The sequence below is a fragment of the Acomys russatus genome, chromosome 2 (genome assembly GCF_903995435.1).
Source record: "Acomys russatus chromosome 2, mAcoRus1.1, whole genome shotgun sequence".
NCBI classification, from domain to species: Eukaryota; Metazoa; Chordata; class Mammalia; order Rodentia; family Muridae; genus Acomys; species Acomys russatus.
In genome coordinates, this window is record NC_067138.1 from 106,192,689 (window position 1) to 106,216,280 (window position 23,592).

The window sequence follows — 23,592 nt, forward strand, 5'->3', positions numbered from 1 at the left end:
TGCTTGCCCATGTGTGGGCCATATTATTGGTGAAGGTCTTCCGTCAGCAGTCAGCAAAGTCCTAAAGCAACACAGTATGTCACATGGCAAGGGACAAGGAACATTTACACGTGTCTGTATCTGTTGGTGTTCCTTGCACTCTCCTGTTTACACAACCACCAATATTCAATCATAGTTTTCTACCCAAAGACCTTAATTAAATCCTAATCACCTCTGAAGGGTTCCACTTTTGGACCCCATAATTGGATTGAGTTTCTCTCTTAGCATGTCACAGTGGGGATTGGATTTCAACACTCGAACTCATGAAGAGAGTTGCTCTAACCGCAGTTCAGGAAGGAAGCTATTCTAAAGATGCATTCCTCATCCTCCTCTTGCCTCTAAGACTTGAAGCAATAGGCCCCAAGAAATTGGATTTCCCCAGTAGTCTCATGCTGGGATCCTGGTGCCAACCAGAGAGAGAACTTGTCGCCTGGAAAGAGCTTTATCACAGCACTGACAGTTGATCCGACAATTTGAGGAAGAAATGAGCCAAGGCAAAGATGATGTATGGAACTACGCCTTGACAAGGAGCATTTAACTATGCATGCCCTTTGCTGTCTATTTAAATCTAAATGTCGTGTTAGCATCTGGAAAAGGAACTTGGGAGGGTCACTAGGCTTCTCTGTCCCTTTTCCCAAAAGGACCACGTTGGGACTCTTATTACATCTTTTACTTTGATTTTGGTTACCTAATTGACCTATTTGAGGTCAGGTGGCCAACCCTAGTTTGCTAGGGCTGTCAAGGCCCAGACTCTGACCCTAACTATGGTAACAAAACGACTTCCAAATGGCAGCAAAGACCTACTACTAAACCCTTCTCAATGCATGAGTAAAGAAGTGTCCATATTGCTCTGAACCTGATATTTGAAAACTGTCTCGTTGAAATAGAGCTATGAGTTTCTGTCTTCCTTCAAGTTGATTGGCCAACCCTGAACTTAACAGCTTTTATTTTTAAAAATATAATATTTTAGTACTTTATGTGTATCACTGATGCACATATGCCTCTATACCATATGTGTGCAGTACCCTCAGATGCCATGAGAGTATGGTGAACCATCTGAGACTGGAGTTACAGATGGTTGTAGGCAGCCTTGGGGTGTGAACTCAGGTCCTCTGAAAGAGCAAGAAAGCTATCTCCCCAGCTCCTCCCAAAAGCTCCCATCACACAGTCAAAGGCAAAACTGAAAAACAAAAATGTTAGGAGTAAACACAAGTGGTACTGGCTTCCTGCTGCTCTGCAGGGCTTTATCCAAATGCTTGGATAAAAAGGCTCCTAGGCTTGGTTTCTGGTTTGCCAGGCTTATGGTAATTGCTTCTGTAATTACCTTATTACGGGGATGAGTTGAGAGCACAACTCTTCATGTGAGACCACTGCCTGCAATGGCTCCCACTGCTGGGATTGAGTTGTCTACATCTTGCTCGTCTAAATATTTTAATTAGACATCTTAATATATTTTAATATAGCTCATCTTTTAATACAGCTGGTACAATATCTGCTGATACCACCTCAGCCATTAGAAAATAGAAGTACTAATCTTACCCCTTTTTTCACTTCTCTCCATTTTCTGCATACTTTTTGTTTTTTGTTTTTGTTTTTTTCTACATACTTTTTGAAAACTAGCTGGAAATTCATTGTGTGGTTGTTGTTGGTTGGTTGGTTGGTTTTGGTTTTTGTTGTCATGTTATTGTGTTTGAGGCAGGCTCTTACTATGCAATCCTGGCTGGCCTACCTCTACCTCTATCCAGCTAGAAATGTGTTCTTTTGTAAGTCCACAGTCCTCAGCTTCCAGTGGTTCAGCGTTCCTTTGTGATGTTATGGTGCAAAGGTGCCACACATTCTGGAGAAATCATACCTTGAACTTTAAAATTGCATCTTTTTCTAGGCATAGATGTGTAGCCTAAAAAAATGATGCTGGGCAGATGCCCCATCAACTAAAGATTCCAAGACCAGGTAGCCCATGCACGCTATAGAATGCACTATATCCAGGGTCTTCACCTTCCACCTCTCTTCCATGCAGTGCATATCTATGGTATCTTTAACGCCTAATATAAAATGGGCTTTATCTTGATTTTGCCCAGCAAGAGGTTAATACAAGTGTTCTAAGTGCATTTAAGATAGGCTAATCTTGATCTTAGGTTGCGAATGCATTTTAGCTCAGGATATTTGCAGTTTATGGGGTAACCCAGTTGTAACTTGAGCACCACTATTTCCTCCTCCTTTTGGCCGTCATGATTTGCATTTTCCCCATTTGGGTTTTTAAAGGGAATTCGTGAATACCTTTCGAAATCCATCACTTTACAGATAAAAAAGCTGGAATCTCGCAGGGGACAAAAGCAAGGCACTTAGCCAATTCACGGATCACATGTTCACTAAAAAACTGTCCTGTGGTAGGCTCTTAGAATATGACTGACAAACTTATTTTGGTTCCTGCCCTAGTGTCACTCACAGCTCTTCGGAGAGGGTAGTGTTAAAGGGCCAGCTATAATAATGGTACACAGAATATTATCAGGTTTTGCTGAGAAGTGCAATATTGGATATAAGAATGCTGCCTGAAGGTCATTGGGGAATGGCCTCTGAGAAGTTGAAATTTCATGCAAAATTAGAAGAATAACAAAGAACCTATTGGATGGTGAGAAGTGCTATCCAGGCCTCAGGAGGACTACCTTGGAAGAGGGCCTGGCACATTTGTGGCAGTAAAAGCAATAGTTCTTGGTGCTCAGTGCAGCACATGAGTGACAGGAGGAGACACTGAAGGGATGGGAGGGTGGGGCTAGCCAGGGCCTTTCAGAGTTTGGATTTAATGGTAGACACAAGCCCGCGGGAATCCTTTGAAAGCAGGTGCGCTGTACATTTCAGAAAGATCCTTTTTTGGCTACTCCCTGAAGAGTAATGTTAAGGTCAGATGGTTTGCCAGACTTAAGCAATGGGGCCTAATCCTTTGGCTTCTCAGTCTGGGCTCATTCTGTGCGATATTAGACTCCTTAGAAGAAACAAGGACCAGTGTGAGCTAAATAGAAGGTGCAGTAGTAGGCTGAGCCCAAGCTAGGGACAAAAGAGTTAAAGTTCACATCCTTTCCTAACCCTAACCCAGACAGGTGGATCGCTGTGAGTTCGAGGCCAGCCTGGTCTACAAAGTGAGTCCAGGACAGCCAAGGCTACATAGAGGACCCCTGTCTCAAAAAACCAAACCAAAAACAAACAAACAAACAAGGTCACATCCTTAACCTGTGGTAAACTCCCGGAAGGATCCAGACGGGTCTATTATGCAGCTTCTTCTCCCCTTACAACTTCCCCTCTCATCTCAACTACTCTGGTTATTGAGTGGCTTTGAGCTGTCCGTGCTGTGATTATTGTTCATCAAGCCTTCTAGGCCACAGCTTGTATAGGAGCCATCTTCCAGCTAAGTCAGCCTGAGGGTCAGTAGCAAACACCATGGTGTCGACGGGTCAGTGGCAAACACCATGACGTTGGCTTCCAGCTAGTACATGTCAGCTGTAATAGTTCAACAGTTGATTTCTTCCTAAATCTTATTTCAATTATAAAATCATTTTTTTATATCTCATCAACTTATTTACATACCGTATTCATCAGCTAATACAACTTGCTATTTTAAGAACCGCATACATGTATGTATTTATTCTACCTCTAGAGAAATACCCAGAATGCTTTCGCCTTTAGCTTCATCTACTTTACTTTGTCTTAGTTTTATTTTTAAGATTTCTTAAAAATATGTATCTCTGTGTGGGCACATATATGTGAAGTGCAGGTGCCTGCAGACACCTGGCCGCTGGAGTTACAGGCAGCTGTGAGCACCTGCTATGGCTGCTGGGAATCCAGCTCAGGTCCTTTGGGGGAACAGCACATGCTCTTCACTGATGAGGCATCTCTCCACCCCCAGTATTGATTTGTTTTGTTGTTGTAATTGCCTCACTATGTAGCCCAGGCTAGCCCACACTGCCCACATGCTGGGGTTAATCTTGTACTTAATGATTATACAAGTGCTATCATGTCCCTGGGAAGAGCAAAGGTTTTGGATACAAGTATTTTCCAGATCAAGTAACAGCCTCACCTCCAGAGCCTTGAGTAAGTTAGTGTTGCCTCTGTAAAGTGGGGATAAAAGCTCATGCTCAGCAGGTGATTTTAAAAACTGACACACAGTATGTGAAACTTCTGCATGAAGTGTCATACCATTTCACTATTCTATTAGCAAAATAGCTTAATTGAAGTATAATTGGCATTCAATAAATCTCATGTTTAACATGTTCAATTTATATATTTGACATGACTAAACCCCCCCAAAAAAAGAGCTTCCCATGAACATGCTTTTAATCTCTTCATTTACCTGTTAATTTCTAAGCTGGGTTTTTTTTGTGTGTGTGTGTGTGTGTGTGTGTGTGTGTGTGTCTGTGTGTGTGCATGTGTGTGGTTTTTTTGTTTGTTACAGACAAAACTTTTTCTCTTATTTTTGAAATTAGTATAATTTTATCATTTGTACTATGCTTTTCCTCCCTCTAAACCCTCACAAATATTCCTCCTTGCTCTCTTTCAAATTCATGGTCTCTTTTTAAGAAAATGTTGTTATGTGTTTCTCTCTCTCTCTCTCTCTCTCTCTCTCTCTCTCTCTCTCTCTCTCTCTCTCTCTGTGTGTGTGTGTGTGTGTGTGTGTGTGTGTGTGTGTGTGTGTGTGTTTGTGTGCGTTCCTAAATATAACCTACTCTGTCTGAGTATTACTTGTATATATGTTGTCAGAGCTGACCGTTTGGTATTAGACGACCAACTGGTGTGCTTTTCCTGAAGGAGACTATTTCTCCCACTCTCAACATTCTTTAATTGCCCGTAGTTTGAGGCCATATGGGTTTTTCTCTGTCCCCGTTATTATGTCTGTCATTGTCCTTGTTCAATTCAAGTTGAGACAGTCATGCTGGTGAGAGTTCATGGATGTAGTGTCTGACATTCCTAGGAGACACAATCTCACAGCAACCTCCCCGATCCTCTGGCTCTCAGAATCTTTCTGCCTCTTCTTCCGCAATGTCCCCTGAGCTCTAGGTACAAGAGTGTTTTCTAGATGTATCCATGAGGGCTGCGCTCCACAACTCTGCACTTTAATTGGTTGTGGTCTTCTGTAGTGTTCTCTACTTGTTTCAAAGAGAAATTTCCTTGATGAGGGTTGAGATTACACTTATCTTTGAGTATAAAGGAAAAGTTTAGACTCCGGTTGGAGGCAGAGCTAGTTTAAGTGTTAGTGGTAGGTTCTCCTCCAAGATCTATGGCATCATAAGCCCTGCTTTGTTGGCTAGGTTCTCAGTACCAGGCAGTTTCCCTCCTGTTGAGTTGGTTTTAAGGGCAATTAGAGAGCTGTTACTTAATACCAAGGTATGCATGCCACTACTGTGCCCTTAGGGACATTGTGGCACACTGCTGCTGTTGTGATTCTTCAGTGGCTCAGCTGGGTAGGACTGTGGGTTGCTTCCCTCCTTTGGAAGTTGCACTGCCCCCATGAAAGCTCATCCTCAGAAAGGAAGCATTAGTTCCAGTTCATGGCCTTCTGGGCCCTGTTTCCCAAGTGCAGGGTGTCTTGGTTAAGGTTACTGTCGCTGTGATTGAACACCATGACCAAAGCAACTTGGGGAGAAAAGAGTTTATCTGGTTTACACTTCCACATCACCTTTCGTTATCAAAGGCAGTCAGGACAGAGACTCAAACAGGGCAGGAACCTGGAGGCAGGAGCTGATGCAGAGGCCATGGAGGAGTGCTGCTTACTGGCCTGCTCCTCATGGCTTGCTCAGCCTGCTTTCTCGTAGAACCCAGGACCACCAGCCCAGGGGTGGCACCACTCACAATGGGTTGGGGGCTCCCCTGCCAATTGCTCGTTAGGAAAATTCCCCTCAGCCAGATTTTATGGAGGCATTTTCTCCATTGCGGCTCCCTCCATTCAGATAACTCTAGCTTGTGTCAAGTTGGGATAAAGCTAGCCAGTTCAGGGAAGGGGGTGGGGAGGGGCTAACCAAGGGCAACAGCAATAAGCTTTATATTTGGGGAGGTCTTGTGGATAACCCTGACCAACAACTTAAGAGGGCTTCTCATGCCTGGTACTGGGTTTTGTTGGGAAGTCTTTTGTGCTCGGAGGGAACATTTTTCAGCCGAAACGAGAAATTTTCACTTAAACTCAAAATGTGTATTCATACAAGGAGCTGCATATACCATGGTTTGTTTACTTATTCCTTTTTTCAAGATAAGTAGTTAATAGTAGGAGGTGCTTTTACTCACAGACTTTCTCAACACAGCAGTCATTCATGGAGAAGGTAGTGGCTGACTTCGAAAAGCCTAATGAAAATGATCGATGCTTCCATACTGATGCAATCAGAGTATCTAATTCATTTCTAATTGGCTTTAGCATTAGGAGAAAGTGAGCCTTTCGAATTTATGCAACGGAAGTGTAGACCGTGGCAACCTGTGCCCTGTAGATAATTCTCAAGAGAACGCTTACCGAAGGTGGATGGAGTGGGGAGCCATCTCTCCGGGATCTTAGTTATAGGAGTAGATAGTCTGCACCAGCTGTTCTCAGCCTTCCTGATGCTGTGACCCTTTAATGCAGATCTTCATGGAGTGGTTACCCCAACCATAACATTATTATTGTTGTTACCTCATAACTGTGATTTTGTTACTGTTAGGAATCATAGTGCAAATATCTGTGTCCCCTGCTGGTCTTAGCCAGCCTCTATGAAGTAGGCATTTGACGCCCAAGGGGGTCTTGATCCACACCTTGCAAACCACTGCTTTATAATGTGCCTTAACAGCAATCATACTAATTGTATGGTCCAACCCCAGGACTTCAGAGGACTTGGCATCTTCAAGTGTGGGTATCTTATTCAGTGAGGAATATTGATTCATTGCCTCCCTAACATGTATGTGTGTTGGGGGAGGGATAATACAGACAGATACAAAGCCTGCCTGTTAATAGTTTAAAGCCAGATACCATGCATTCTGGTATGCTGTGGACCTGCCTTGACATTTTCCAACACCCTTGGGAAAGAGCAAAGAGTGTTTAGGGCCCTGTGTTGAGTGAGACACCACCTTGAGTGGCTGAGCATGTAACTGACCCAAGAACGGTGGAAAGCACCTCTGGGTTGCCTTCACAGTTAATAAGGCTCTCTTCACCTCTGCATCTAGGGCAGAGGGGGCCTGCTTAGCTGTACATGCTCTATGGTGATGGATTACTTCAACGTCCTGGGGGTCTCGTTACCTTCGTATTCATCTTCCTTAGCTAGAGCCAGATAATGGATGAAATTTAATCATTTGCCAAAAGGACTCCTGAGAAGGAGAATTTGAGAACCCTTGCCTGCTGCACTTAATGCAAGACTGATTGTGAGGTTCCAGAATGATCTTTTGTGGTGAGACTAAATGTATCATGCGCTGTGACTTCTGATTTATTTTTAAAACATTCCGGGTCCCATTGGCTCCCTTTTAATAGTTTCCTAGAGCCTGTTTGTTGTTACAGATGTTACTTTTAAATGAGGTCATTGAGCTTTCCTTTACTTCCAAAGGCAGCGTTTGCCTTTTTATTGCAGGCATTGGCAGGGTTTGCCGGGAGAACAGTGCAAATACGAGATCAAGGTTAAGGCTTCAGACCCCAGGAGGCGAAGAGAGAAGAGGCCTTTCTGTGTCTGGACACACTCACATCAGCCAGACACCATTGCAGAGCATGCTCACTGCATCCTGGGGATGACCTCGGCATGGGCAAATTGCCTGGCAAGAAGCAAGGACAAGCATCATGATCTCAGACTGGCTTGAGTCATGTGCCCTTCTTGTTCAAAGTAAAACCTCAGGCATGCCACAAAAACTCTCTGAGCCTATTTCCTTGTGGGCCTTAGAGATAATCATTTTCATTGCTTGAATTTTGGGGGCCTGCATTCTGGCTTGTTGGCGTGTATGTGGAGGTGATAGGAAAATGAAAGGCTTGCGATGCTAAACATATACTTGTTCAGAAATATGTTGAATCTTGCTTGTAGTCTATTTTTGCATGGCTCTGGGGGAGAACCACTGACAAAAGATGGCTTGTTGCTGATACTTTAATTGGCTCACAGCCACATTTGATCAATTACATGCCTGTGGTTGCCTCTTGCTATATTAGCAGAAGTAAGTGGTGTTATTAGGTCATATGTCCTGAAGAGCCAGAATGTCTACCATGTGTCCTTCAACAAGTTTGACACCAGTATTCCAAACTGGAAAGCTGTGCTGGCGCTGGGAGCTGGTCCTTCAAACCATAGAGCGATTGCGGGGGTGGGGGGCGGTGGGAGATGGGAGTCCTAACAGCCTCCTGCATGCCTCTGGATTCCTGACATTCTGGGTTAATTCCAGTGCCTGAAACCTTATGCGTGTTAAGGTTGACTTGCTTTGTTTTGAAATTAAGTGGCAAAAATTCACCAGCACAGAGCTTGTGTTGGGACACCCTGCTCCATGTTGCTAGAGTGGAACTTATTTTCCTTCATGTAACAATGGTCCCAGGTCTCCCTGGGGATATATCTCTGGAAGGGAGCAAGGTGACCAACCACACTGTGTAGCTTTTTAAGGGCACAATAACATGTTGTCCCAGCATGGTCTTCGAAAGTGAGTTTCAGCATAAGATGATAAAGTACTTTATCGACTGACATCATGATCTTTGCTTTGTGTTTTGAGTGTTTTCAGGGACAGGTGGAACCGCTCTGATGCCAGACTGTGCCTCCGCATGCTGGGAATAAAGATGAAACTGGCATTTTAACATTGATTGTGTATTTTAATTGCTGTTTTGTTTGCTAACTTTTGGAAAGCAATCAGACTGTTTGCCTTTGCTTAGTCCTCAGAGAGCATATTGCCAGTGGCAGGAGGATGCATGCAAAATAGATAAGACTTTAAACATGGTAAACCTCACTCAGAAAGAGACTAGAGCCAAATAGATTTATTCTGGGTTCATGGCAACCATAAATGATATGTTTGTATACTCTACCCTATGCACAGATGGTATAGGCTTGTGTAGCCCACCCGATGCAAAGATGATATGTGCTTATATAGTCCACCCTGTGCATAGATGGTATGTGCTCATATACTCTCTCCTATGCATACATGATATGTGGCTTATACACTCTATCCTGTGCACAGATATGTGCTTATACACTCTATCCTGTGCATAGATGGTATGTGCTATACACTGTATCTTATGACAAATTGGAGAACTGACCTTGGCCTGTAGCTTCCTGTCTTGCTAAATCACCATCTACTACTGTTTTCTCCCCTGCTCATCCTTCCACACAGGCTGCATCTTGGGATGCTATTTTAAGCAGGCTCAAATGCAGACATCCACTGTGGTGTGTGCAAGACACCTCGAATTACACATGGTAGGCAGGAGGTACTCTCACCCCGTGTCATTGCCAGCCAACTCCTTCTCATCACCTGGTTGGCCTTTCCTGTCTTTGCATATCACCCCTGAACCTCATCTAAGCTGCTCATTGGATTTGTACTAATTAGCTAGTAAAAGGTTCAGTGCATATTCTGATTTCTCTCAACTAGTTTGTACTAGGCATGGAGTGGTTCTTTTTAAGCCCTCCATTCCGCCAAGCAGTTCTGTGCTCATGACAGACCAAGAATAAAAGGAGACTTGATCAAAGTCTAATGGGAATCGGGATTATAGATGGATCGGTGACCTGGAGGCAACAGCACTTGAGCCAAAGCAAGAGTCTCCTGCGTCGCTTAGGAATTCAGCTCAGCCAGCATGTAGAGCATCCTGTCAGAGCAGGCCATCCAGTTGCCTTCCTCTTCATGCGGTCCTGAGGAAGGGAAGCCTTCAGGTGGCCGTCTTGTTGCATCTCTCAGCTGCCCACGTACCATTGCCCCCACCATGTCCTGTCATCCTGCGCATCTCCATTTCAGAACAGTAATAACCCTTGATGTTAAGAACCATCTTTAAGCACTCATTTCCTCATTTGCAACATGGAAATTAGACCACATTGTATTTTATCGAGCATTCTTGTCAGAGTCACATCTTAACTAGAGAAACAAACGCTTAGCTGGACCATGTGGGCATTCAGAGCTGTGTGTATGCTTGCTCCATCACGCCTCAGGCAGTCCTGCTCCGTGCCTTTTTCCCACACTCCTCCCTCCACTGCACACTGCTTTGGGCTCTGTTTATGTCTCTCATTCTGCTGGCTTATTGGTAGCTACAAAGACGGGGTCTGCTCATCCTGCTGGATGCTGAGGTGCATGAAGCAGTGATCTGTGCATGTGTCGGATAGTCGGATGTGTAGTAAAGTGTGAATTGCAAAAGAAGAGAGGAAAAAGGCACAGTGGCTCAAAGAAGGAGGGCATTCTGATTGTGAGAAGAGCAAAACAACTTTTAGAAGCCATTTGTGGTGATGCACACCTGTAACCCTAGTACGTAAGAGTTGAGGCAGGAGGATTTTAAGTTTAAGGACAGCCTGAACTACATGGTGAGTTTAAGGACAGCCTAGATTACATAGTGAGATCATCATCATCATCATCATCATCGAATTTGAGGGCTGGGGAGATGGTGAATAGAACGTGCACTTGCTATAAAAGCATGAGAATTGGAGCAAACTCCTCAGAGCCCACAGACGCCCAAGCACAGATGCAGGCTTCTATATCTTAGTGCGAAGAGAGGTGAAGATTGGAGAATTTCTGGAGGCTCTCAGTCCCGCAAGGGGACCCTGTTTCAAAATAAATTAGAAAAGAGGAACCAACGCCCAAGAATGTTCTCTGACTTCCATGCAGAAACCCTGGCATGTGTGCACAACACATCACACATCACACACACACACACACACACACACACACACACACACACAATTTGAATTTTTTCCCCTAAGACAGGGTTTCTCTGTGTAGCCCTCGCTACCCTGGGCTTGCTTTGTAGACCAGGCTGGCCTCGAACTCAGAGATCTGCCTGTCTCTGCCTCCCGAGTGCTGGGATTAAAAGCGTGCACCACCACGCCTGGCCTCACAATTTGATTTTTAAAAGTAGAACAAAGTTTCAAAAGTTAAGAGGTTGCAGGTGTCAAGGTACACACAGGTGAGTGGCGGCGGGGCTGAGAGAACGCCAAGTGTGACCCATGGCAGGACACAGCTACGCAGGAAGTCAGACAGCGCAGCACAGTGTGAACACAGGAACCGAGACACCCGGGTCTTGGCCCCAACTGTGTTATTTGACCAATGGCTTCAGCATTTCTCAACTCCAAGGAAAAAATAGCAATACCTCCAACATGCGAGGGTAGCTTTGTGAATGAGTCGTCATACAGTAAACGTGAACGCCTGTGTCAGCGGATGTGGGAACCATTCTGCCATTCTCTGAGTACCAGACTTCCTAGATGACATGGTCTCGGTGCTTGGAATACCATCTGCTGTTTCTATTTCTGTGAAGTGAGACTAGTGAAGGCGAGGTCCAAGTCTCAGATCCAGCCCCTAGAGACAAGGACTATTAGCAGTTCCCATGGTTAGAAAACAGACCTGACTCCAGTGAGTGCACACAGGCACCAACAGGGGCCAGCCCCATAAGAAGAAAGATTAGCGCAAATGAATCATTTGTGCTGGAAAAATAGCCCAGGACATAGAATGTCACCCTACCATATGAAGACTAATAGCTCCTCTTGAACAAAACATTGTTTTCTATTCTCAGGGTGTTTTTTAAGGGGCAGAAAGAAGGTGTTTTGTAGGAAATTTACAACCTTCTATCTGGTGGGATTTCTTCATACTGCAAGCATTTTATGCAAAACAGATGCCTGAAGAGCCTCGTGCACACACCTGTGGGCCCTGTGGTTATATTTCATTTTCTGCCTCTTTCAGTTCTTGCAGACAACCTGAAATCTAACCCTGGAATCAAGTGGCAATATTTCAGCTCAGAAGAAGGAATTTTCACTGTCTTCCCAGCACACAAGTTCCGGTGTAAGGGCAGCTACGAGCATCGCAGTAGGTATGCGGACTTCCTGTCAGTTTGTTGTTGCTAACAGCAATCTGCATGGAGGGATGGACTGTGACTCCGGGAGAGGACTTGCCCAGTCTGAGCAAGACCCCAGATTCCAACCTCAGCAGTGGGTTCCACACACAGCTCTGCCCCAAGCCTTTAGTTCAGACACTTTTTTTTTCCCCTCTCAGAAATAGTGTCTGCATTTGATGTGTATGGATGTGCATGAGCTAGGGCAGGTAATGGAAAAGTCCAGAGCTTTCCAACAGCTGTCATGCCAAGCAAAGCTGTGGGAAGGAAATGCAATTGCTTGCTGCTCTTAATGTTCTGTGCTGTGGACATCTTTGTTGAAACAGACATGATAGTGCCCTCTCCATAGTGTGACCCTGGAGCATAGCGATGTAATACCATGCACAGAGTTTGTCCTGATTTTCCTTTCTCCGATAACGGTCTTGGTTGTACACTTTTGAAGTTTACATGCCTGCTTCAGCTACTGCGGGCTCCACGGGTGTTCACAAAGCTATGGATCAAAGATCACCATCATCCTGCTTTTCTCACACAGAAATGACTTGGTTGTACCATGTCGCCAGCGGGAAAGGAGCGATGAGATTATTTTTAAGACAGAGCTTACCAATTCACAGAAGCCCCAGGCAAAGATGTATGCCTCTGAGCCCCAACAGGTTCCCTTTGGCAGTGTCAGGTGTTCCGTGTCTGGAGGTAGTAGGAGATGCCCATTTCCCACGCCATTTTCCAAAGAATCACCAAAGTGGACACTTCATCGTTCCTTCAAATTGTATCTAGGATTTTTCCCCCTGGGGGTGTGGGGGAAGGAAGGAAGGAAGGGAAGGAAGGAAGACAGGCAGGAAGAGAGGGAGGAAAGGAGGGAGGGAGGGAAAATTGTTATTATTTTATTGTTTTTATCACCCTCTCCCTAGATATTCTGGTACGGTTTCATGCCATGGAGACTGGACCAGAAATCACGACTTTGGTGTTTAGATCAGTGGTCCTTAGCCTTCCTAATGCCTGGACCCTTTAATACAGTCTTCATGTTGTAAAACCCTCAACCATAAGATTATTTTTGTTGCTATTTCATAACTGTAATTTTGCTACTGTTATGAATTGCAAATATGTGTTTTCCAATGGTCTTAGGCGACCCCTATGAAAGGGTCATTTGGCCCCTAAAGGACTCGCATCCCAGAGGTTGAGAACTACTGGTTTAGTTGGTGAGCTTGCTGACATTTGCCTCTAAGGAAAACAGAATAGATGGCCAGCTGCCTTAGTATGTGGGAGGGGCGGGCCTTATCGGTAGCCAGCTTTCACTTGCAAGTTCCAGCTGGAGCCTGTCTGTAATGAAACTGATTCTTTGGCTAGGAAGCCATGTTTCCCTCCTCCTAGATTGCCAGTCCCACCTCTAAACTTGTCTTAACTGGTTGCCTTCACAAACTCTACACAGCCCCGAGAAGACTCCCTTGGGTTTGAGAGCACTGCGCTGTGAGAAAGCAACCAGGGAGATCAGTCAAGCCCTGAGGCCTACCCCCCAGTCTGTCTACGGAACACCCAGTGCTATTTATATGTCCCATTAAGGCTGTTTGGCTTTTGATAGGGTGAATTCAGTTAGGACAAAGGTGGCATATCATTTTAAGGAGCATCCTAGCGGAGGGCTGGGCGGATGTTGCCACTGGTCTGTTCCTGGTGCATCCAGAGGCATCCTGTCCTGGATTCCTTTTATCTCATTTTTTTGCATCCTCCAAGGCACTGACTGCTGAACTGGTATGGCAGTCATAATACAAGACTTCTGACTTGCCAACAACCAGTGTAAATCTGTCCAGATTTTAAGAGTTTTTGGTACTTTGCCTACATTTCCTAATTTGTGCCCAGGCTTTTGTGACTAACTGGCAGCTCACATTTCACAGCAAATTCTCGTTTCGGAGAATTGACAAATAAAGGAGGGGATTCTCTTGAGGCTGATTTGCTTTCTTAAACCACCCTTAATTTGTTCCAGGTTTAAAATGAATAGAGAGCTCATTAGACCCCTCCTGTTCTGCGCAGAGGCGGAAGCTGCTTTGATCAGACACATTTCTCCTCCCTGGCTCCTACAGCTCTCCTCTTTCTTCACAGTGGCAAACAAGAACCTGGTGGGAAGGGTGGCTGCCTGTTTCAGGCTTTGGCAAATTTGGATGACATGGTTTGGGATGCTCAGCTCAGGGGCCTTTTGGTGGTTGGCCTATCTGAGCTGCTGAATCATAGATAGGAAAGGGGGGTCTCTTCTCAAGGGTATATGTATGGGAAGAGAGAGGCCAGCCTGCTATTCAGAACTGCCTAGCACATGTCCAGGTCATAGGTTCCCTCACCGTTAGCAAAACCCCATCTCTATGTCTGCAAAGCAGAAGCCAATACTGGCAACTGGGCCTGGTTCTCCCCTTGGACCAAGTGTCTACAGCCTGAGGGGCTAGCCGTTCACTTCCCAAAGCAGAATGAGTGAGTCAGAATTTCACACTCCTGTTCTTTTCAATATACCCTACTCTCTTCCATTCTGAGCTCATTCCAACATGTACTCTCCAGAAGAACACACACACACACACACACACACACACACACACACACCAGTGAGCCCATACACCTGTACTGTACATGTACACAGCTGTGTTAAGACCTTTTTTTTCTTTCTCTAGGCCCATCTATGTCTCCACTGTCAGGCCACAGTCTAAGCACATCGTTGTGATCCTGGACCACGGAGCCTCAGTCACTGACACCCAGCTCCAGATCGCCAAGGACGCCGCTCAGGTCATCCTCAGTGCCATCGATGAACATGATAAGGTGACTGTTTTCCCAGTGACTCTTGGGTCATAAAGCTGTCTTGAATACCTCCAACATTTATTTTGTTTCATTATATTCAGTCAGGTGCCTCACAGTACCATCTAAGTCAACAATGAGCGAGTAGTACCAATGGTCCTATACAGTTATCAATCAGTAGCCTGAGTGTTTTGATTTCCCAACATTAAAGACTTTTTTTTTTTTACCTCATTGCTGAAAACACAGAGACTGTACCACTCACCCTACCCTGGTCTTTAGTTTTAAAACCAAGGCATTTTTCTGCATGAATGTAGCAATGGGTTTTGTTTTATTTTGTTTTAAATATTACATGCAAACACTATACCACTGCTGCATTTTGGCTCAAAGGCCAAAAAGTCTTACATTCTCTCCTTTATAATGTTTTTTTCAAATTTGACAGGTTGATGACTTCAGACATTTATTTTTTAGGCTCAGAACCTGTTCTATGGGCCTCTCCCTACTTAAGCTCTCCTGTTACCTGAACCTTCGATCTGGGTACTGTGACTGAGTCAGGGGGACTCTTTGAGCCCAGAAGTTTGGGATCAACTTGAGTAACATGAGGAAGACTCTGCCTCAAAAAATATATAAATAAGTAAAATAAAATAAAAATCTTTAAATGGCTGAGGAAAAAGTCACCAGGTATCTTTTTTTCTGTCCTCAGATTTCTGTGTTGACTGTGGCAGACACTGTCAGGACCTGCTCATTGGACCAGTGCTATAAGACGTACCTGTCTCCGGCCACCAGTGAGACAAAAAGAAAGATGTCCACCTTTGTTAGCAGCGTCAAGCCCTCAGACAGTCCCACCCAGCACGCAGTAGGGTTTCACAGGGCGTTCCAGTTGATTCGAAGCACCAGCAACAACACTCGGTTCCAAGCAAGTATGTGCGTTCATGAAAGATGTCCTCAGTGTTGCAAACTAAGTTCGGAACTAGAGGAGAAATTTTACAACTGGTTTTATATAAAATTATTCTCTGCCATCTCCGTAGCCATCGACTGAGGTGTTCTCATCTTTTCCATCCTACCAGAGTCAGTCTGTGGGACTTCCAGACTCGCAGAGCCTCCTCTTCCTGGCCTTTTATTAAGAACACATCCTCACTTATTTCCCAAGGGAATTGGCCACATCCTCTCTAATGTTAGTTGTTGGCTTTGCCTCCCTGGGGCTTGGGGCAGTACTGAGCTGGTGTGCTTGTGCACCACAGGGGCAACAGGGATTCTTGCCTTGATCCCTCTCTCTTCAAACCAGCTGTCATTTAGATGAGCACGCCCTTCCCATGTACAAAGGCACTCTAATTTAATTTTCATGTATTAGAGAAAAATCTGGAACGAGGATGCATACTACAGGAAAGGAAAGGGTGCTTGAAACAGGACTCTGCTTTGAAACCTCTCAAAGGCTTCTTTTATTTCTCCTTTTATACTTGAAGATCTGTAACCATTTTTTTTTTATTTAAAAAAATGTAATGCATCCTGTTTCAGGCTGAGTTTTTTTCTTTCTTTCTTTCTTTCTTTCTTTCTTTCTTTCTTTCTTTCTTTCTTTCTTTTCCCCTTGAGAAGGTTCTCACCATATAGCACAGCCGAGCCTCTAGCTCTCCATCCTCTTGCCTCTGCCTACAGAGGGCTAGCATTACTTGCTTTAACATTTCCTATTAAAATAAATTTAAGGACTATATTGTCAAGCTGTTCTGTGTATCTAAACATTTAAAGCCAGACAGTGGTGATGTCAAGCATCACACCTGGCACTCTAGCTTACTATGTTACCGCAGCAAGTATAACTATGATGGTAGTTAGGATGTTGGTTTTTATCTTTGTCATATTCTATTGTTAGAAGCATGTTATAGCTTGGGCCCAAGCACACAGGGAAGTGAATGACTATAGATCCTTTGGGTGCATCACACAGAATCTTGCCTACCACTGCAAGTGACCACCAGCCACACACAGGCCTACAGTTCAGTGAAGCTGATGGTTAGCTTACCTCATTACTCTTCCAGGTAGATTGCTTAGGGTGCTGGTGAGTTTTTGTTAACTTATCATGAATTAGACTTATCCAGGAAGAGGGAACCTCAAGAAATTACCACAATCAAATTGACCTATTTATGTCACTGGGGCATTTTCTTGATTAAAAATTGATATAGAAGGGGCCAGCCTTCTGTGAGTGTCCCCACCCTTGGTCAAGTGGTCCTGGATTACTTTCTTAAAAAGCAGGTGGAACAAGCCAGCCAATAAGCCATGTACCTCCACAGTTTTAGTTCCTGCCTCCAAGTTCCTATCTTGAGTGCCTGCTTTAAGTTTAGATAAACCCTTTCCTCCCAAAGTTAAGCATGTTTCCCACAGCCACAGAAAGTTTGTCACCATCCTTTATGAGAAGCGTTCTCTCTACTTCACTCTTCAGTTATCAACCAGTCGTTAGAATTTCTCTGCAGTTTTGGTTGCTATCTTGTTCAAATAAAGGAGATCCACATCGTGACCTGCTTTGTTGTGTTCCAAACAATATGCCCTAATGATTAAGTATTTGAAGCTTGGATTGCAACTCCCAAGCTTTCCTGATCTTGTACAAGTGAAAAGATTGATTGGCTGCATCTGCGAAGTAGGTATGACAAAAAGACCCAAGATAGTTTCATAACTGTTCAACATTAGCTGTCATTATCCTGGGCCATCTCCACAAGACTTCTAGCCCCATCCCCACTTACAGCAGTGAGATTCCTGTAGGATCGCTGTAAGGATTACCTGTTGATGAAAGGGAAGCATTTGCCCACACCAGGACCGTAAAAACAGAAGCCACACTTTACCAGTTTTTGTAGCTTTACACTAATTCATCTTGTACCAATTAGGCTTATCCAATATAGGGTTGTTTGGTTTAGGGATTTTGTTGTTTGTTGTTGTTGTTGTTTTTCCAGTCCCTTGGTATATCCATAATGAATACCATTAACCTTTTAGGTTGTTTCTTCTGTGTTTGTTTCTGTGTAGTTGTTTGGAAGATCATCTCACAGCAGGGAAAAGATTAGCATGGATCTGATTGTATGGGCAGGGTCCAAATTTGAGTTGCTTTCCCTCTGGTACTAATTCCAAGACATGCTGGTGGCATACTCCAGAGAGTCCCCGAGTGGAGTCTGTCACATTATATTTTCCATCAGCTTAGGTGCTAGGACCCAAATTCCCTAAAGTTAACCACCTCTAACTTTACCGATGTTATAAATCCCCACCAGTGGGTGGCTCAGGAGAAGATCCTAATGAACAAAAAGCCAAATCGGGACCAAACTTAATAAAGCTGTTGAGTGGCCACTCCAGACCAGAACTTAGACCAGTGCCCTTGCTCAGGCGCCCTCAGAGAAGCTTCCTCCTGAAGTAGACGAGAGACCAACAACTGGACTTTAGACCGCTCAGTCCTCAGTGGGATATCTTTGTCAAGCCCTTCCCCTCAGGGAGCAAAGGAGACAGAAAGATTGTAAGAGTGAGAGGAGATGGATACACCAATGGAATAGTGTCTTCTAGACACAACAGAGCCGATGTACGTATGAACTCATGGAAACTCATGCACAGGGCCTGCCCAGGTTTAACCCAGGCAGAGTCCCATCAGTGAAAGGGGAAAGTGGACGCCAGCTCCATCCCTAACCACGAAGCTGTCTCCAAGTTGACATCTACTGCAAAGGGAAAACGAGTCCTCTCTACTGCGTATATTAAGCACACTTAAGGGCAGGCCCCAATGCCCAGCAGTAGATGGCCAATGCTAAATTAAAACTTAATGGTGTCTTTGTAGACTTTTTGTCTGATGTTCCTTTGTTTGGTTTGTGTTTGTCTTACTGGTCTTTTGCTCATATATTTTGGTTTCAAATTTTGTTTTTTATTTGTGTGTGTGTGTGTGTGTGTGTGTGTGTGTGTGTGTATCTTGTGCTTTTTCTTTTTAATGTTGGTTTGTTTGCCTGTTTGTTTTCTAAAGACAAAGAAAAAGAACAGGTATGGTGTTTGGTGGGTGGGGACAGGTAGAGGAAAGAGAAAGCTAATCAAAACATATCATGTGAAAAATATGTATGTGTGTATGTATGAATGTATCTGCTAAATGCCAATGGAAAAACAACTTCAATTTTGCTTGGTTCGGGTCTGGGCAGACCTAGTAAGAATTTTGCAAAATATGTGTCTTATTATGGGATTAAAAATAAAATGTGCCCAGGTACTGAAGAAAGCTAGGGGCTTGGGCTTCTGTGTTTCCAGTCACAGTCCCCTGCTCTAAAACCAGCTAGCTTCTTGTGACATTTCACAGAGGCAGTGGGCAAAGTTCTATTTGGAGACCAGTCTAGGTATATCCCAGAATTTATGGGGACCTTTCCCACGAAGAAATGTTTTGTCTCATGCTGTATCACCATATGATAATAGCCATATCCAGGAAGAACTGGAACCATTTTATTCTACGCTTTGTTTGACATTTACTCCAAGAATCAAGTTTAAATAAGATATTTCGGCTCTCTGTCCCCTCTCATCCTCTGTCTCTGTCTTTCTCTGGGGTCCTCCTCCCCCCTTTCTTTCTTCCCCTATGCTCATTTAATAAATTCCTGTACAACATAAAAAAAAAAAAAAGATATTTCAGACTCTACTAAAGTAATATACAGGAATATCATTACAACTGAAAAAAAAAGTTTACATCTAATATTAATATGGGAGTTTTCCTAAAACTTAAGAATTTTTATTTTTTATTTTATCAGCCTTCACTTTCTGATTTCCAGTGACTGAATAAAGAGGCTTACACTTTCAGGTAGTAATGCCCAAGCATCTTCATTGGCTTTACTGTATCAAACAGTTGTATTTATCACTAGTCATCTTATCACATTTAGTTTGGTTGTCTTCAGCATTGATACTGTGTTAGTTACTAATCTCTGCATAGGAAAGAACAGTTCAAAATCTAAAATAGGAATTTACTAGCTGCAAGAGTTGCATATCACAGCCAGGATAACTTTGTGGCAATTGTATTATAAGTTTCACTTTGTAACAAGTAACCATGACACTGTGGCCCTGACATCCCATCACTTTTGATGCATTCTACACCAGTGAACCTGTCATTAAATCCCAACCACCCTCAGGGGCAGCTTCCCTCCAGTACAGATGTCAAGAGATGTATCGTAGAACAACTATGAGGCTGCCTGCCATGGTTACTCTGAAGTAGCCCTGGTGAAGTGACAGCAACAGGACCTATAGAAATGAAATATGTCTCTGCACAGGGATAAGAGTCCCTACAGGGTGTCAGAAACTATCTATTGACTCAAAGACCTTTGTGTTAGAGGGAGGGGGGAAAAAAAAAAGCAGAAAGCCAGCTCTTCTCCACCCCTCCCTTTGTTAGCTATAGCAGTAGGCATTTCATCATCCCCCTCCCCTCCCACCATTCCCCCCCCCCCCGTCATATCTGAGTTAGTACATTCCAAAGCTTAGTGTCAGGATGTCTTCCTCAGTCACTCCTTCACTAGCACACTTAGCCTTCAAGTGTCACGTTTGAAATACATTTTGCCCATTGAGCCGTGTCCTCTGTCCAGTCAGTCACTCTTGCTCTTGAGTCGGTCCACCTTGGGGAAGGTCTTTTTGCTGAGTTGCAGTTCTCTCTTGATTACTCACTGGCCTGATTTGGGAGGGGGCTTGAATTACAGGCACACGTTGCCTTCAGCCCAATCGAAGGGATGCACACATGTAAGTGTGCTGAGGCTTCTTCCTCCTTTGCCTTCCTCCTTGTCCCATCACCCCTTTTTTATTCCTACCCATTAATTCAGTTGACCAATCACTCCTCCTGGCAGCCTTATGAGGTTGGTACTGGTGTCTGTCCCATTTTTTTTTTAAACATTTCTCCATGTACACATATGAAGAGGTTATGACCTTTGTACCACACTGAGCGTACAGCCGCATTTTGGAGCACTGTATGGTGCTTCTACATCTATGATTTTGCTCTGCTGCACTGATAAGCTTTCAAAATCAAAAGGCCTTTGGCAGTTGTTGGGGTCTGGTAAGTCACTTTGCATGTCTGCAGAGCCCTGAAAGAACCTCCCCACCTGAAAGCCAAGCTTCCCCAAAAGTGCGGCTCCTATATGTGTGACTGGGGGCAGGATAAGCTGTGTTCTGAATCCTCATCTGAGAAGCTGGGGAGATTTCCTTTTAGGCTGGCTTAAATGAACACAGCGTGGATGCCTGGAGGAAATCGCTGTCTTTCATCTGGCAAATGTGTCAGGGGCGTCTTTGCACTGGATAAGTGAGGCCTTGCTGTCCAGAAAGCGTGGAATGGAATGGAAGATGAATTAGCAAGATGAAAGCCAGCATATCCATCAAACGGGAAAGGCTCAGGACGCCAGGGGCCAGCCAGGTCCTCTGGGTGGGGAAGTCGGGGAAAAGGGAGAAGAAGACGACACAGCTACCTCTAGCCGGAAACCGAATGTAACCCCAGTTTGTGTGTTTTTGTTTAGACACAGATATGGTCATCATTTACCTGTCGGCGGGAGTCACATCAAAGGACTCCTCGGAAGAAGATAAAAAGGCAACCCTCCGCGTCATCAATGAAGAAAATGGCTTTCTGAACAACTCTGTGATGATTCTTACCTACGCCCTCATGAACGGTAGGCCGTGTTCTGAGCATCTCCTTTCAGATGAATGTTCTCTCTGAGCAGATGCTACTCAGGAAAGGAAAGGGGACTGTGCTTTGATAAAGCCATCAGGCGAGCACCAGTAGCTCTTTTGTACCCAGTGCTGGGGTACGTGGCAGGTCAGGACATCCCTTTCTCACCTGTACTCTACCTAGCCAACTGCTGGTTCCTGACTCTTCTGTACTCCTGGGGTCTGGCCGAGGTTTTGCATCTCTCTCCTTTCTTCAGTTCTCCTTCATATTCTAAGTCTTCAGACGTTTGATTCCTGCAGGGAGGCTGATGGCCACCATGGATCCTGTAGGAAGCCAGAGTGCGTTGGTCTAGACTCTTTCTATGGCCCGAGCATCCCAGTATCCTAATCCTCTGAACGGCCACCCCTGAGCTCTCATCTGCTTCCTCACCTGTCGAATGCAGCTAGCAAGGACCTGCTTTGCAGGTCTGTTAGCCTTTGTATATAGCAAACCCTCAGAACAGCACCCGGGGACTGTCAGTTTTCATTAAATTGCTGGTTTCACTGTTGAATGTTGGTAGGCTGGTTTAGAAAACTGCAAGATTTGAAGAAAACTCCACTTTACCTTTCTGATACCCACCTGTCCTTCAGTGTGTGGACAACCTTGCTTTCCGTCTCTGTGGGATGGTACCACCAAACCTATTAATATGTGGCTTTCCTTCAGTGGCTCTCTCCATCAGGGCCTCAGCCTCAGGACTTGGGTGCTGCCCTTGTGCCTGAGAGACATGGTTTGCATCCTGGGGCCCATCATGCTGGTTTAGGGCTGATGATCATTGGTTTGATACACTAAGGAGTATATGGAGAATGCTCCCAAAATGCAAGTTCTAGGTATTGGAGAGCCTGGGTATCTGTTATTCTGGAGTGATTCTGGGCCCAATGCCTTATGTACCTTATGCACTACCCTGAGGGAGTGCATGCCCATCATCCCAACCACCACAGTTGCAGTCAGTGGGCTCATGGCAAGGTTCTTTATCTCTTTAGGCCTCGACTTTTCCTTTTCCCAGGCAACATCTCATTATGTAGGCTAGGCTAGCCTCAAACCTGAGGTTCCTGCTTTAGCCTCCTGAATGCTGAGGTTGCAAGTATGTGCCAGTTTGAGATCTCATTTATCTCTGACATTAGAATAATCAAATCTATGGCATAGGGATACTGTTAGAAATAACGGCATGATGTATATTCAGAGTTAACACAGAAGGGCTGGAGAGATGGCTCAGAGGTCAAGAGTAGTTGCTGCTCTTACAGAGGACCTGAGTTTGGATCCCAGCACCCACATTAGGTAGCCCACAGCCACCTGTAAGTCTAGCTCCAAAGGATCTGACATCTTCTTTTGGCTTCTGTGGCCACCTGCACACATATACCTACAAACACACACACACATTTTAAGTTAATATAGAATCCATTGCCTAACGGATCCTGAGGAGGGAGTGGACGATGATGACATCTCCTGTCAGATACAGCATAGCCAGCGGCGAAGGGAGTTTCTGCTCTCTGTGGTCAGTCTCATTCAACGGTGTCATAGCGTGTGTCCTTCTAGTACACATGCCTTCTACTGTGAGGCAGTAGGTAGTCACCTCCTGTTTGTGCCCCCTGCTCCGTGGGCAGAGGGTGACCTTTCAGCTGTCCCTTCTCTCTTCAGAGAGTGTGAGGCTCACAAGCAGAAGGCATGTTAATGTTTGTATTGTGTCCTGAGACACATCCAGCCGGGATGAGTGAGGACAGCGTGGTTTTGCTTAAGCCGTTTCGGGTTGTCTGGTGCTCTGTTCTGCGTGGCTTGGCTTCTTTCTCTCATGAGTGAGAAGGAAGGAAAACAATTCCCTGAGCCACGATAGTGCCTGTTAGGTGCATGGGCTTCCCTGTCACTGGAGAGAAAGGCAGGTGACTTAAAGGCAGGAGAAGAGGGAGGAGACTCACAGGAAGTAGCTGCTCCTTGTATGTGACAGACACTGAGTAGAGGTCCCAGGCATCACCTGTCCAGGCACCGATCCTTCTGTCAGAGTCTAGGGTAGCGTTGCTATAGCCCTGACAATCCACACTTTAACACATCTGGTTACCTCCATCCACCCATCCTTATCTCTTCAGCGTCTCACTTTCATCTTAGCAGGCACATCTATCACTGCTAGTTCCTCTCTGACTGCTGTTCATTGGAGGAGACACTCTCT

The 23,592-nt window shown here is 44.7% G+C and overlaps 1 protein-coding gene across 2 annotated transcripts in view; it reads left to right on the forward strand.

The window, feature by feature from the left end:
• Positions 1 to 23,592, forward strand: part of Cachd1 (cache domain containing 1) — a 230,084-nt gene that overhangs the window by 158,221 nt on the left and 48,271 nt on the right. For both annotated transcript variants that reach the window (XM_051164720.1, XM_051164722.1), the window contains 4 exons: positions 11,869 to 11,995; positions 14,659 to 14,803; positions 15,480 to 15,696; positions 21,247 to 21,396. In XM_051164720.1, coding sequence (XP_051020677.1) covers positions 11,869 to 11,995; positions 14,659 to 14,803; positions 15,480 to 15,696; positions 21,247 to 21,396 — 639 coding nt within the window. The remainder of the gene's footprint in view (positions 1 to 11,868; positions 11,996 to 14,658; positions 14,804 to 15,479; positions 15,697 to 21,246; positions 21,397 to 23,592) is intronic.